We start from the raw sequence: 15,138 nt of genomic DNA on the forward strand, positions 1-15,138 counted from the left end.
TTCAGAAAGTCGGGCCTCACTTTGCTAAATCTATTTCATCTCTACGTTTGTCTTTTCATCTTAACTCACAGTCATTATATGTGGGGGCTGCCTTTTCCTTTGGGGTATTTCTCTGAGGCAAGGTAGGCTTATTTTCTATCTTCAGGCAAGCTAGTTTCTCAGGCAGTGCCGAGTTGCATAGGGAGCGTTAGGCGCAATCCACGGCTGCCTCTAGTGTGGTTGGAGAGGATTAGGGATTGCGGTCAGCAGAGTTCCCACGTCTCAGAGCTCGTTCTATGTTTTTGGGTTATTATCAGGTCACTGTATGTGCTCTGACTTCTATGTCCATTGTGGTACTGAATTACCTAATCATAACACACTCCTCTTTGCAGATCGTCTCTAAATCATTAAGATTTTGAGGCTGTCTCTTGGTAACTCGGAGCTTCAACACCTTCCATAAGTTTTCTATGGGATTAAGGTCGGGAAACTGGCTAGGCCACTCCTTGACCTTAATGTGCTTCATTTTTAGCTACTCCTTTGTTGCCTTGGCTGCATGTTTTGGGTCATTGTCTTGCTGGAAGACCCAGCAACGACCCATTTTTAATGTTCTGGCGGAGGGAAGGAGGTTGTCACTCAGGATTTTATGGTACATGGCTCCATCCATTCTCCCATTGATGCGGGGAAGTAGTCCTGTTCCCTAAGCAGAGAAACACCCCCAAAACATAATGTTTCCACCTCCATGCTTGACAGTGGGGATGGTGTTCTTTGGGTCATAGGCAGTATTTCTCTTCCTCCAAACATGGCGAGTTGAGTTAATGCCAAAGGGCTCACATCCTTAGAAAGCTCTTTGGTCTTGCCCATGTTATAGAAGATAGAGTCTGACTGATTAACTGAGTCTGTGGACAGGAGTCTTTTATAAAGGTGACTATGTAATACAGCTGTCTTTACTGCAGGTAACGAGTTGATTAGGAACGTTTAACTGGTCTGTAGGAGCCAGAACTCTTAGTGGTTGGTAGGGGATCAAATATTAAATTATCCCTGCAAAATGCAAATACATTTATAAAAAATGTACACAATGTGATTTTCTGGATTTTATTTTTGATATTCTATCTCTCAATGTTAAAATTAACCTTAGCTGAGAGCCAGCAGGAGGGTGTATACTGCAGGGGAGGAGCTAACTTTTTTTGTATCACTTAGTGTCAGCCTTCTAGTGGCAGCAGCATACACCCACGGTCTGTGTCCCCCAATGAGGCGAAGGAGAAATTATAGACTGTTCATGTCTTTGTCAGTGGTCAAACTTACAAAATCAGCAAGGGATCAAATACTTATTTCCCACATTGTATATGTACATGCTGTATGGGATAAATAATTTCAGATTTGAATACGATAAGACTTTTATGGATACTGCAATAACTAAAGTGTTATTTTTTCACTACATTTTGCATCATACTCCATTGGCACTCCACAATAGCTTCATGGGTCTTGAAGGAGAGCGATGGTTACTGCAATGGACCTCTGTCCAGAAATGTTCATGTCATCATCAGAAATTGAAAGCAACATCTAAATAGTCATAATAGCAGTGATTGCTCCGATTGATGCTGCTAGAGGTAGGTACTGGCTTTATTAGCTCCTGAGCTTTCTCCAAACACCGATGTGTGACAAACATCTTCAGCATATTTTGGCAAGGAAATAAGATTGGAAAAGAACACTTTCAAAAATGATTACACAGCCATTCTGACCTGGATTTTGAAATTAACTGCTACACTTCATTGGGTCTAAGAGATCTATTAAAATGTATGTAGTTTTTGTTGCAAAATATGGACCAGTCAGATCAGTTTTGAAAGGACATAGGAAACCCCATTAGGAGAACCATAGCTAGAGTACCATAAATAGTGCCATTCATGTACCTGTGGCAGTGCCTTATGACTGAGCTGTGGTGCCAGACTAGACTGAATGGATAAAAGTGAGGATCTAAAATCATAGCTTGCTGTTCACACATAATAATCTATCCTAAAGTTAGGATAAGACTTATTTCCCAGTAAGCTCCTTGAAATATCTCCAAAAAATAAGTAAAAGCTAAGTAAAACCAGCTCCTCTCATTATTAATGTAAATTTCATGTGATCTTCCAGGTCAATATCGCTGGACAGCTATCTGTGCATGTTTTCTCAGTTCTCCCTGAGCACAAAAAGATCAATGAATTTAATTGGCCCAAACATCTACTTTGTATGACCAGCTTTCAATAAGTTCAAGATGACTAAATAAATCTGCATATAAATATCAATAGGGGTCTGGCCTGCAAAACCTCCATTGACTAAATGATCGATGGGGCCACGACACGGCAATTATCACTGTGCCCGCCTTTAATCTTTACTAGGCTCTGATAAAAACCTTTAGTACTGATTGTGTCTGGTAATGCAAATCAATCCTATTCACTTGGATGTGACTTTACCAGGCTCAATCACTACAAAAAATTAATTTGTAGTGGATCTGTAAGTCAGACCCCCAAAGAATAAGCAATCAATGTTGTAGAGCTGGAGACTCATTTCAAAACATGACAGCACAGTGTGGATGAACTGGAAATGATCATTGAAGAATTACAAGGATGTAAGTTACCAAGTCCAGATTGACTGCCATATACATACTATAAACCTTATATGTATATAATAATAATACTAATAATAATATTTATTTTATAATTTATTTAAATGTATTTATTTAAATTTAAATGTATTTATTTAGATAATTTATTTATTATTATTATTATTAATATTATGTGCTTCCAGCATATAAAGTTCAGTTTTTTAATTTGTTTATGGAATGTGAGCATATTCCAGATACATTTTGCACTCCTTTATTATAGAAATGCATAAATCTGGTAAAGATCTGAATGTGCAAAATGTCATCCCATAAGCTTTTTGAATTCTGAATTTAAGATTTTCACTAAATTATTTGCTAATCACCACAGTGATTGGCTACCAAAGTTTCTCCACAAAGGTCATGTCAGATTCATTTTATTAGGTTAATTTGGCATTCTGGGTGGCAATGCACTTCTAATTCAGTCCTATGTCCATCTGCCACAAGAGAAACTAGCTTATCCCCAATTTACTTTATATTACAAGAAGTACATCTGCATCACCTAGTTCCTTCGTCAACTCTGTATAAATATAACAGGTGGACGGAAATAGAAAAATTGTGGGTTGCTCCAACCTAGCATAACTGATCAGGAGGACAATAATTGATCTTGCTCCCTACGTTTGCTAGGCCTAATGGCTTTCTCAAAAAAGATTTGGTGCAGATGCACAATAAAATATCAACTTGCCACTCATACATCCTGATGACTCTTTTTTACTTACTCCCCACCTTCCAAAGTCTTACACCTTTTATGATTAAACATTGGATTATGGCTGGACTTTTTATTTCAGTAAGCCAAACACTAGTAAAATTAGACTGCTTAATCATTTATGCGTTAAACCCAATATATCAACATTTGCTTACTTTACCTATCAGCAAATATCTCATTACTTTTCATCAGCACTGTGGTCGACAGTGGCCCCTATTACATCTCATTTTGTGTGTTTACAATCATAAAGCCCTTTCACTAAGAATTTGACCTCTGGTATTTATACAGTCCTAAACAAAAAAAAGTCCTTCTTTGCGCAATAGGGAGTGGCCAACTGAATGATAAGGTCTAGATCATTTTAACAAGTACATGTGAATGTTTTATAAGGGAAAACAAATCAGCATATTTATGACATGGTACCATAACCAGAGGTTTGTACAAAGTTTAGCCAGCGATGTCAGAGAAATGGAGAAATAACTGACATAGGCTCAATCTACCATAATTTCAGGACTTGTCCTCTAATAATGAATTACTGAAGATATAGAATAATATTTGGAATTGAGAGTCCTCACTGAGGACTCTCAATTCCAAATATTATTCTATCTACTGGCTAACACGGTACAAAGATATATATCTTTCCTGTATCAAAATGAAGAGATGGAAGAATTGATAAAGAAGGATTTCTGAAAATCTTATACCCTTAGACCATGTTATTTGTATACTTGTGACATAAAGACATAAGCAAAAGCAGTGCTAGACTTCTATTTCATTTGTTGATAGTAGCAAAATGTTTAATGCCACTTTTTTGTAGAGATGAGCTTCGTCTTCCAAAGTAAATACAAATAAGTTAATCAGAAAAAATACATTAGTTCAAAGCAATACTTGACAGCCCTTCTTCATGATAAAAATATAATAAGTTCTTGTAGAGTTGGTCGTCATAGGACTCTTTTACTGACAAAGTGAATATTTTTGTCTTTCCAATAACGATAGGCTGCTCTGCGGTTGTAATGATTAACATGACGCGTGATGGAATAGATAGGAAGTTGTTACTTGTATCATACGTTCTTATGGCGATTCTTTACTGTATAGAATCTTGCTTTCCCTCCTGACACTGCCTGTATGTTTTATTATTCCCACAAAATGAAAATAAAACTAAATTGGAACAATAAATACATGACCGCAGAAATGATCTGTTAATCAAATGAGCATCTCCTACATCTGTAGCTAGTTAATTTCCTGATAAATGTGTAAAAATGCAGGACATACTGAATAACAAGTCTAGTGTTTAATCTATACTATCTCCTGAAATAAAACAACCAAAAATTATTCTAATATTGGTTATGTATCTATAATTTTTAAATAATACTTACAGGAGGACCTGGAAGACCTTGTAAACCAGTGAAACCTCTATGCCCCTTTTGCCCTCTTTCTCCACGTTCACCATTATCTCCTTTATCACCTTGAGGTCCTTGTGGTCCCTTTTAGGGGAAACAATAAAAGAACGTTTCTTTGATCAAAATTCAATACTACACAGAGAAAATGACATCACAAACAAATCACAGGAATAAATCAGAAATTACATCCAGTAATGGGTTTAGTTAGCATTCAGGTATGTAAACGATATATCACATACATCATAAAGTCAGATCTGAGGCTTGTGCTGAAAGTTTGCCATAGTTTGACCCAAAAAGCATCAAAGAGAGCCAATATATTATATCAAGCTCAAACTAATGCTTCCTCTGAACACTTTTTTCTAGTTTGACCAAAAAAAGCCTCCCAGAGTGCCAATATATTTCATAGCAAGTGTCACAGATTCGATTAATAAAACTTGTTAATCACTAGCCTGCAAGGTAATTTGGCTAATATAATGCAGTGGTGCTAACTGTAAAGTGTCAAGTCTACTTGGTCAATTACACACACTATCACAGACTGATTTGAGGCTGACCAACCAGTAAAGTCCTGATTACAGGATTGGGGAGCTGTCCTCCCAGTCAGCTGAGTGCCATCATAGCATTTCTAGGCAGTCCTACTTTATACAACTAAGAATAGGCACCATGCAGCAAAGTTAATGTACAGGGGTTGGACAAAATAATGGAAACACCTGGAAACATCAACAAAAGTTGGTTTAATATGGTGTAGATCCATCTTTTGCGGCGATTGCAGCCTCAGTTCTCCGAGGTATGGATTCATACAGGGTGTGAATTGTCTCCAAAGGAATTTTAGCCAATTTTGCAGTTAAAACACCTTCCAGTTCTTTGAGCGACGATGGCAGTGGAAATCGACATCTAACTTGAATCTCTAAAATCGACCATAGATGCTCAATAATGTTGAGGTCTGGGAATTGTGGGGGCCAGATGAGATGCTCAACTTCATTAGAATGTTCCTCGTGCCATGCTTTAACGATTCTAGCTGTATGAATTGGTGCATTATCATCCTGAAAGATGGCGTTCCCCTCCGGGAACAGTGCTTGAACCATTGGATGCACTTGGTCGCCCATAATGCCTAAATAATCTCGGCTGTTAATTCTTCCATGAAGGGATATCATTGGCCCGGCGGATCTCCACGAAATAGCACCCCAGATCATCACAGAACCTACACCATGTTTTACGGTTGGGAGAAGGCAGTCTGGATGGAATGCTTCTTTCGGCTGTCTCCAAATGTACACTCGGCCGGAGGTCGGAAATAGGGTAAACGATGATTCGTCTGAGAATATCACATGTTTCCACTGCTCGAGGGACCAATTCTGGAGGTTTCTACACCACTCTAAATGCTTGGAAACATTTGTCATTGAGAGCAGCGGTTTTCTAATGGCAGCTCTTCCATGGAATCCAGATTTATGCAGCTCCCGACGAACAGTTTTCAGGGAAACTGGGTTCTGTAGGTGTTCATTGAGCTCAGCATTGATTTTCGGAGCCGTGGTCTTGCAATCCTCTTTCACAATTCGCTTTAGAGTCCGAACGATCTCTCTTGGTCAACTTTGACTTTCGGCCAGACCTGTGCTTTGCTGCGGATGTTTTTCCTTCTCTTTCAAATGCAGTCATTACTTTGGAGACAGTACCTCTTGACATGCCAAGCATTCGGGCACTTTCTGTTGCACTAGCGCCTGCCATACGAGCACCAATAATTTGGCCTCTTTGAAAATCTGAGAGGTCTGCCATTGGTATCAGGTTCTCATCAATGTTCTTACAATTATGCAAAACAAACAGTTAATTTACATACACACATCACATAACACAAATAATCAACTACAAAACATTACTATATGTCACGGTTTGCATGTTTATCACATGTTGGTAGATTATGATGCCAAAACGTTAGGTGTTTCCATTATTTTGTCCAACCCCTGCAAATCGTAAATATAGACTCTAAAGGCAGGTGATTATGGTTCTGGAGGTAGAAAAAGCTCTATATGGACTTTGTTACCAAACAATATGTTAACCAAGTATTACCAAATATTATCAAATTAATAAATGTGCTTAAAGGGACCCTGTCAGCAGATTTTGCCTCTATAAAATGCGGCCACTGCTTTTCAGGACGTATCTACAGCAGGAGCGCCGATGCTGGGGAGCGATGAAGAAGCAGGAGGGCAGTGTCACAAGAACATCGGATGCGCCAGACCCAGACCTGCGACACCCATCGGAGAGTACCACCCCCCGGGTGAGTATAATATAACTTATTTTTTTTCACTTGCAGGTCAGACCGGGGGCTTATCTACAGCATTATAGAATGCTGTAAATAAGCCCTGAAAGGCAATGGCTGAATCTTATAGCGGCAAAATCTACTGACAGGTTCCCTTTAATCCCCGACACACTACACAAAGAAGAATTGTATATTTACTACACATTGCAGCAGTGTAGAGATAAAAGATCTCCCATATGGACTATAATGTGACACTAGGGGCATGTAACATCTGGCTATACCCCTTAGTTGTATCAGCTAAGGATACCAAGAAAATAGTTGCTAATCACTAGTGCCCCTCATGTTGATCAGCAACACCTAAACATTTCAGAGCTGCCAAGAGATTACTTAGAATCAATCATTAGATGTACCGGCAAGCCACGTTTCCCAGCTCTTCCTGGTGGGCCCATTGGTCCACGGGAACCCTAGGAAACAATTGCAAGAAAAAAAGGATTAGGCTAAATAGATGCACATTTATACAAACACATCCAAAAGCATTATAATAATGAAAGATGTATTCAATAACTTACTGGTTCACCTCTTGGCCCAGCTTCCCCTGGTGCACCAACTGGTCCTGAAGTTCCTGGAGAACCTTGAGCACCAGCAAGACCCTCAGGTCCTGGATCTCCACGATCACCCTAAAATTAATAAATTCACACATTACATCTACAAAAATGCCCCATTATAATATCTAATGCTTATGCTAAAAAAGTTAAACTAAAGTAAAAAATGATACCAATAAACATACTATGTGTTATATTCTCCTTGCTACTGCAGATATAGCAAAACTGCTTGTGCATGTAAAAATTAAAAACACATACCCTCTTTCCCAAAGCTCCGTCTCGTCCAGGAGCTCCATCATTTCCATGAAGACCCTAAAAAATGTTCACATTAGCATATTAGTAACATAAACATGCTCACAACTAAATTTATTTGTATTCATCTAATATTCTATGACCAATCAAAGCCTGTAGAATAAGTCAACAATCCATATGTACCATCACAGTTTGCTATGAATTCATAGATTGTTTCCACAGAAAAATATAATAGGACATTGGCATTTTTGCTATTTCTTTGAATATCAGGGCAACTTATCCACAGTTTAGCGTATTCCTGAATGATATGTACATGCAGTAAGAGTCTATAAATAGGTGATTCAGTCTATAGACAAATAATATTTTTACATTTTAGGATGATATATTTCAAATACAGAATGCAGTGGCACATACTGCTGCTAATAACTTGAATCAGTAGTTCTATTGACTGTCTTCATTAACAAAAGGAAGGGTGGCACCGACCTCTGCACCAGGTTCTCCAACAGGACCATTAGCACCAGGCTGACCAATAGGACCAGATGGGCCTTTTTCTCCAGAGGATCCAGTAGGACCTGGTTTTCCCGGGGATCCCTTAATGATACAATATTAAAACATTTGTAAAAGGTGTATAACATGCAAAATCACTCTAAATATATTTAATATTTGTCAGTTTTTCTTCTAATGAATACATTTACTGTATTCTTTAGTGAATGGTTCAAGTTCTTTCTAATCATCTTCTTAATATACAGTGGAGCAAAAAAGTATTTAGTCAGTCAGCAATAGTGCAAGTTCCACCACTTAAAAAGATGAGAGGCGTCTGTAATTTACATCATAGGTAGACCTCAACTATGGGAGACAAACTGAGAAAAAAAAATCCAGAAAATCACATTGTCTGCTTTTTTTAACATTTTGTTTGCATATTATGGTGGAAAATAAGAATTTGGTCAGAAACAAAATTTATTCTCAATACTTTGTAATATATCCTTTGTTGGCAATGACAGAGGTCAAACGTTTTCTGTAAGTCTTCACAAGGTTGCCACACACTGTTGTTGGTATGTTGGCCCATTCCTCCATGCAGATCTCCTCTAGAGCAGTGATGTTTTTGGCTTTTCGCTTGGCAACACGGACTTTCAACTCCCTCCAAAGGTTTTCTATAGGGTTGAGATCTGGAGACAGGACTCCAGGACCTTGAAATGCTTCTTACGAAGCCACTCCTTCGTTGCCCTGGCGGTGTGCTTTGGATCATTGTCATGTTGAAAGACCCAGCCACGTTTCATCTTCAATGCCCTTGCTGATGGAAGGAGGTTTGCACTCAAAATCTCACGATACATGGCCCCATTCATTCTTTCATGTACCCGGATCAGTCGTACTGGCCCCGTTGCAGAGAAACAGCCCCAAAGCATGATGTTTCCACCACCATGCTTTACAGTAGGTATGGTGTTTGATTGATGCCACTCAGTATTCTTTTTCCTCCAAACATGACAAGTTGTGTTTCTACCAAACAGTTCCAGTTTGGTTTCATCAGACCATAGGACATTCTCCCAAAACTCCTCTGGATCATCCAAATGCTCTCTAGCAAACTTCAGATGGGCCCGGACATGTACTGGCTTAAGCAGTGGGACACGTCAGGCACTGCAGGATCTGAGTCCATGGTGGCGTAGTGTGTTACTTATGGTAGGCCTTGTTACATTGGTCCCAGCTCTCTGCAGTTCATTCACTAGGTCCCCCCGCGTGGTTCTGGGATTTTTGCTCACCGTTCTTGTGATCATTCTGACCCCACGGGGTGGGATTTTGCGTGGAGCCCCAGATCGAGGGAGATTATCAGTGGTCTTGTATGTCTTCCATTTTCTAATTATTGCTCCCACTGTTGATTTCTTCACTCCAAGCTGGTTGGCTATTGCAGATTCAGTCTTCCCAGCCTGGTGCAGGGCTACAATTTTGTTTCTGGTGTCCTTTGACAGCTCTTTGGTCTTCACCATAGTGGAGTTTGGAGTCAGACTGTTTGAGGGTGTGCACAGGTGTCTTTTTATACTGATAACAAGTTTAAACAGGTGCCATTACTACAGGTAATGAGTGGAGGAAAGAGGAGACTCTTAAAGAAGAAGTTACAGGTCTGTGAGAGCCAGAAATCTTGATTGTTTGTTTCTGACCAAATATTTATTTTCCACCATAATATGCAAATAAAATGTAAAAAAAACAGACAATGTGATTTTATGGATTTTTTTTTCTCAGTTTGTCTCCCATAGTTGAGGTCTACCTATGATGTAAATTACAGACGCCTCTCATCTTTTTAAGTGGTGGAACTTGCACTATTGCTGACTGACTAAATACTCTACCATAACATATCAGGCTCTCACCTACCATCGAAACCTTGAAAAAGAACCTGAAGACCCACCTCTTCCGACAAGCCTACGACCAGCTCTATCCTCACCTACTGTTCTCACCCATCCCTTGTAGATTGTGAGCCCTTGCGGGCAGGGTCCTCTCTTCTCCTGTACCAGTTTTGACTTGTATTGTTCAAGATTATTGTACTTATTTTTATTATGTATACCCCTCCTCACATGTAAAGCACCATGGAGTAAATGGCGCTATAATAATAAATAATAATAATAATAATAATAATATCTTCACACCCTGTTCCATCCAGATGTGTCCGGATCCCAGAATTCCAAGCGGCGGAAGTTCACCAACCTCCATATTGGTACACCCAAGTGATGGGTGTCACAATATGGAGACTGCTGGTGGTATCAGCCTCTTGCACAGTACCACCAGCGGAACATCGTCGCACCACACACACACACTAGATACGCCATATGCACCACACACGCACACATAAAAACACAATGTATATGCCGTACGCACCACACACACACACACTGTATACGCCATATGCACCACACACACACATACACTGTAAACGCCATACACAGCCTCTTGTGCGGTACCGCCAGCAGAATATCATCGTGAACACGCCACCGCCGGGATCAGCCGAATGATTCACTGACCGCCGCCATCTTTGTACAGGAGGAGTGCATGCGAAGTTTTAATGTGACCGCCGCTATCTGTCTGCACAAAGATGATAGCAGTCCAATTTACTGCGCCTGCGCAACTTCCGCACAGGCGCAGTGAATCAATTGGCTGATCCCGGCGGAAGATGCGCGACGTGTCTACAGGCAGAGGAAGCACATTAAGGGCGTTTTCCCACGAACGAAAGTTCGTTTTAAAAATTTTCTGTGTCTGTGTACGGAGCATACCACATCTCCTGGGCAGAGGAGGACACAAAAGACAATACTGACATTTCAGCAGGGGATCATAGAGGATTTCTTTTGTCAGGTAAAATATTTCACTGACTGTTTTTAAACAATATTTTACCTCACAAAATGTATCCTCTGCAATCTCCTGCTGTAATGCCAGTATTGCCTTTTGCTTTCTCCCCTGCCCCGGAGCTGATGTACAGCACAGGGGGAGAGCACATGGGGTACACAGGTCAAAGAAGAGATGACATGAGAGGAGAAGACAGCAGATGGGGGAGAGAGAAAGCGCACAGGGGTGAGAGAGACAAAGAACAGGTGGAGACAGTTCAAATGGGACAGCACATAATGGGAGAAAACAGCACAGAAAGAGAGAGACAGGAGACAAGGAGGATAACACATGGGTAGACAGGTCAAAGAATAAAGCACAGATGGGAGAAGTCAGCACATGGGGAAAGAGCGAGTGGATAGGTCGGTGAGAACATGGGGGAGAGATTCTCAGCGCTGCAAAGCCTGTCCCCATCTAGTCATTACCGCCCATTATCGCATCGGGCCTCCATCTAGTGATTTAATATTTGCTGTACTTGAACAGTGCTTCACAATACTGTACAGTGCAATCGCATTAGTACAATTCACTGTATTAGGTTGGGAATAATTACAAAAATATGCAACTCTTTTTTTTTGCAAACATCACATTTGATTTTTTAGTATGCTGGAGAAATGATATAACGCATTTATTGTGCTAAGCATTGTTTTTACTATGTCTATATCTAAATAACAAGATATCAAAGTGTGATAGTCTGCCAGAGGTGAAATGCTGGATAAATCTCAAAATTATTTCTCATTCAATGTGAACAAGTTATCCATGAGGTATTAAAATGTAATCAAATATACACTTGTACTAAACTGCAGATTTCCTTCTCTTTGTAGACTTTATATATTCGATGGCATGAGGTTTCTTGTGCTGAAATCTTTACCAAGCTTCTACACCTTTTTACAGTAATATAAGTAATAAAACATTGGTCATGATACTCACAGCAGGACCTGGAAGCCCAGTCATGCCTCTTTCTCCCCTCTGACCAGGCATGCCAACTATACCCCTCTGGCCAGTTGTTCCAGATGGACCAGGAGGGCCATCAGGACCCTGCACAAAATAATACAAGAGTCAACCATTAGTATTACCATACTACATTATAGAAACCAAATACATTTATACATACAGTATGTTTCTAATATCTATGTATGTCTACTGTACATTAAACATGGTAAAGAAGGAAAGCAAAATATTTTGTAAATAGAAATAGAAGACTTCCAGCACAGGAATCCTTTTTCAGTAAAACAAAATCTTTATTTCTTTATTTAAACATCTTCAGCAATAAAAAACAACATCATGGAGACCCCCTGATAGGCCTATGGAGGTCCCCCACAATGCTATTTTTTATTGCTGAAGATATTTAAATAAAGAAATAAATGATTTTTTACTGAAAAATATTCCTGTGCCGGAAGTCTTCTATTTCTATTTGCACACATGTGGTAGTCAGCCACTGATCTCCAGGCACGGACAGTCTCAGAGATATTTTGGTATTTTCCCCTTTGCTAACGTATTCTGTTATCTATACAATACTTATCAGAATATACAATAAAGTGTAAACAGCAGACTTAAGGCAGAGGTATGGAAACAGCACAAAGTTTTTCACACCTGGGTATTCACTAGAAATATATTTAAGTTCATACAATCATGTTAATACTCTATAACCAATAATTATAATAAAGATTTTAAATTAAAAGTTTTCAACTTACCGGCTGTCCATCATCTCCAGGATCTCCTTTATCACCAGGGCTGCCAGCAGGGCCAGCAGGACCTCTGTCTCCAATTCTACCATGTGCTCCAGGCTCCCCACGTAGACCAGGTGGACCATCCTTTCCGGGTTCACCTATTGGGCCAGGAGGACCAACAGCTCCCTAAAAATATTTATGTATACAGTAGACTTCACAAAAGTGCAGGAACATTCAATACATAAAGCAATAGTTAAAGTGAATTTGCTACAATGAAAATGTTATCAAAATTGTAAAATACATTTTCAGTTAAATATCTTGAAACTTTACTCACAGAGGAACCAGGTGGTCCAACCCGTCCAGCAGATCCAGGAAATCCTGTTGCTCCCTTGAAAAGTAATTATATGTTAAATGTGGTAGGATGAAAAGAAGAGAACAAATGTATGTTGGTGTGATGTATGTGCCTTACTTACAGGGGGTCCTTGTGTTCCTCTACCACCCTTCAGTCCAGGCACACCATGAGGTCCCTAAAACAACATTTTTACAAGTTTAGGTATAAATGATTATTTAAACTTGCTATTAAATTGCCTTCAATTGATATATTTTATCTATGTTACAAGAGTATTTTGTCATGTGGATTTCAGAAACAAATGTAACTATATAAAGTCAATAATAATATAGCACATAATATACACGATGTGCTATTATTCATACTGCACATATTTCTTATGTAAATGCCTAAAATGTATTCTACTGTAGCAAAAGACAACCAGCTATATAATAAATGGAGACATCCATTGCTGTTTGGTCCGCAGTTAAAAATGAAGACATACCTCTTAATTACATAAATGTTAAGATGGTTTTCCACTTTTAGGAAAGAGAACCCCAATATATTCTAAAGCACCTAAAATAACAAATAGATTAGGCACTCATCCTCCACAGGTCCAGAGCTGGCACCACACCCTCCTCATATCTTGTTGTTTTGGCTTCAGCAGTGTCATCATGTCCACAATACGCACAACCACTGAACCAATAACTGAGCGTAGATGGCAGAATGCACATTGTCAACTCGATGTGACTGCAGCTGCTAAAACACAGAGACTGATGGACATTCAGTGCTAGACATGGGGAGGGCGAGCACCGGCTACGTTTTTTAATTTAGAGTATGTGAGGTCCACTTTGCTGAAAGTGGAAAACCTCTTTAATGATTCATCACTATATTTACAGGATACTTTGAGATTCTTGAGGAATAGAATTTTTTTTTCTTAATGTTTTATATGGGATTCAAAATTAATGTTGGATGATATATTTAATGTTTTAAAAGAGAGAATGGGAGTATATTTGCTCTGAATTGCTCTAAATTAATGTAGTTAAGCTGGCTGCTTTAATTTGCAAAGAAAAAACATCATAGAAGATGTTCATATGTTTGCTTATTTCCCAACAGAAAATTTACAACATTGTAACATATAGTTATTAATATATTAAAAATTGAATTGAATACAATACAAAGTATTAGATTGTAGAATGACTATTTTTGTTGTGAAATTTTAAAAGAAAAATATAATTGGTTCACTCTCTTCAGTTTCAAGCCTTTAATGCAGATATAGTTGTGGGTATATGAAATCAAAGCCTTTTTTTTGTCAGTTTTCAGAAGAAAGATGCTTCCGGACACTCAGACAGCTTTTGTCATGAATCTTTTTTTTTTGTTGTCTTATGGTATATTTTTTGCAATATTTTTATTGGCAATTTTTTTCTTTTCTTTCATCCAAGCAAAAGCCATCTGAAACATGGTCAGGTCACTTCTTTTAACCACTTGGCATCTTTGGAAACCTGAAGCTATTAAAAGAAGCTCAAAAGAATGAACATATGCACAGCAAGCCATTTTTGCATTGCTGTGCACGTTTGTTCTTTTCATTTCGTAAGGTGTGTTATAGAGGGTGAAGTGGCCAAAAATGATGTTGAGAACTTTTTAATTCCTATTTTGCATCTGTGTTCTCAAAGAAAACAAATGTAAAATTAACTCGCTGTGCTATTAAATGAATAAAAGAATCACACTATCTATAAATAGAGAGATGGCGAGGGAACCTTTTGCTAATTTAAATGAATTTAAATCTCCTGGTTCAGATGAATTACATACTAGGGTACTAAAAGAGATAGCCGAGGAAATTGCAGAACCACTAGCCAGAATCTTTGAAAATTAATGGAGAATAAGAGACGCCCCAGAAGATTGGAGAAGGGCAAATGTTGTCCCTACCTTCAAAAAAGAAAAGATGATGAAGCCAGGAAATTACAGGCCAG

The 15,138-nt window shown here is 38.9% G+C and overlaps 1 protein-coding gene across 1 annotated transcript in view; it reads right to left on the reverse strand.

Moving 5' to 3' along the window:
• COL5A2 (collagen type V alpha 2 chain) overlaps positions 1-15,138 on the reverse strand; it is a 525,281-nt gene that overhangs the window by 76,688 nt on the left and 433,455 nt on the right. Inside the window, exons 40-48 of the mRNA XM_069733787.1 lie at positions 13,314-13,367; positions 13,175-13,228; positions 12,865-13,026; positions 12,101-12,208; positions 8,297-8,404; positions 7,820-7,873; positions 7,529-7,636; positions 7,370-7,423; positions 4,691-4,798 (exon numbers count right to left, since the gene is read on the reverse strand). Coding sequence (XP_069589888.1) covers positions 4,691-4,798; positions 7,370-7,423; positions 7,529-7,636; positions 7,820-7,873; positions 8,297-8,404; positions 12,101-12,208; positions 12,865-13,026; positions 13,175-13,228; positions 13,314-13,367 — 810 coding nt within the window. The remainder of the gene's footprint in view (positions 1-4,690; positions 4,799-7,369; positions 7,424-7,528; positions 7,637-7,819; positions 7,874-8,296; positions 8,405-12,100; positions 12,209-12,864; positions 13,027-13,174; positions 13,229-13,313; positions 13,368-15,138) is intronic.

Source organism: Ranitomeya imitator, chromosome 7, assembly GCF_032444005.1.
Source record: "Ranitomeya imitator isolate aRanImi1 chromosome 7, aRanImi1.pri, whole genome shotgun sequence".
NCBI lineage: Eukaryota > Metazoa > Chordata > Amphibia > Anura > Dendrobatidae > Ranitomeya > Ranitomeya imitator.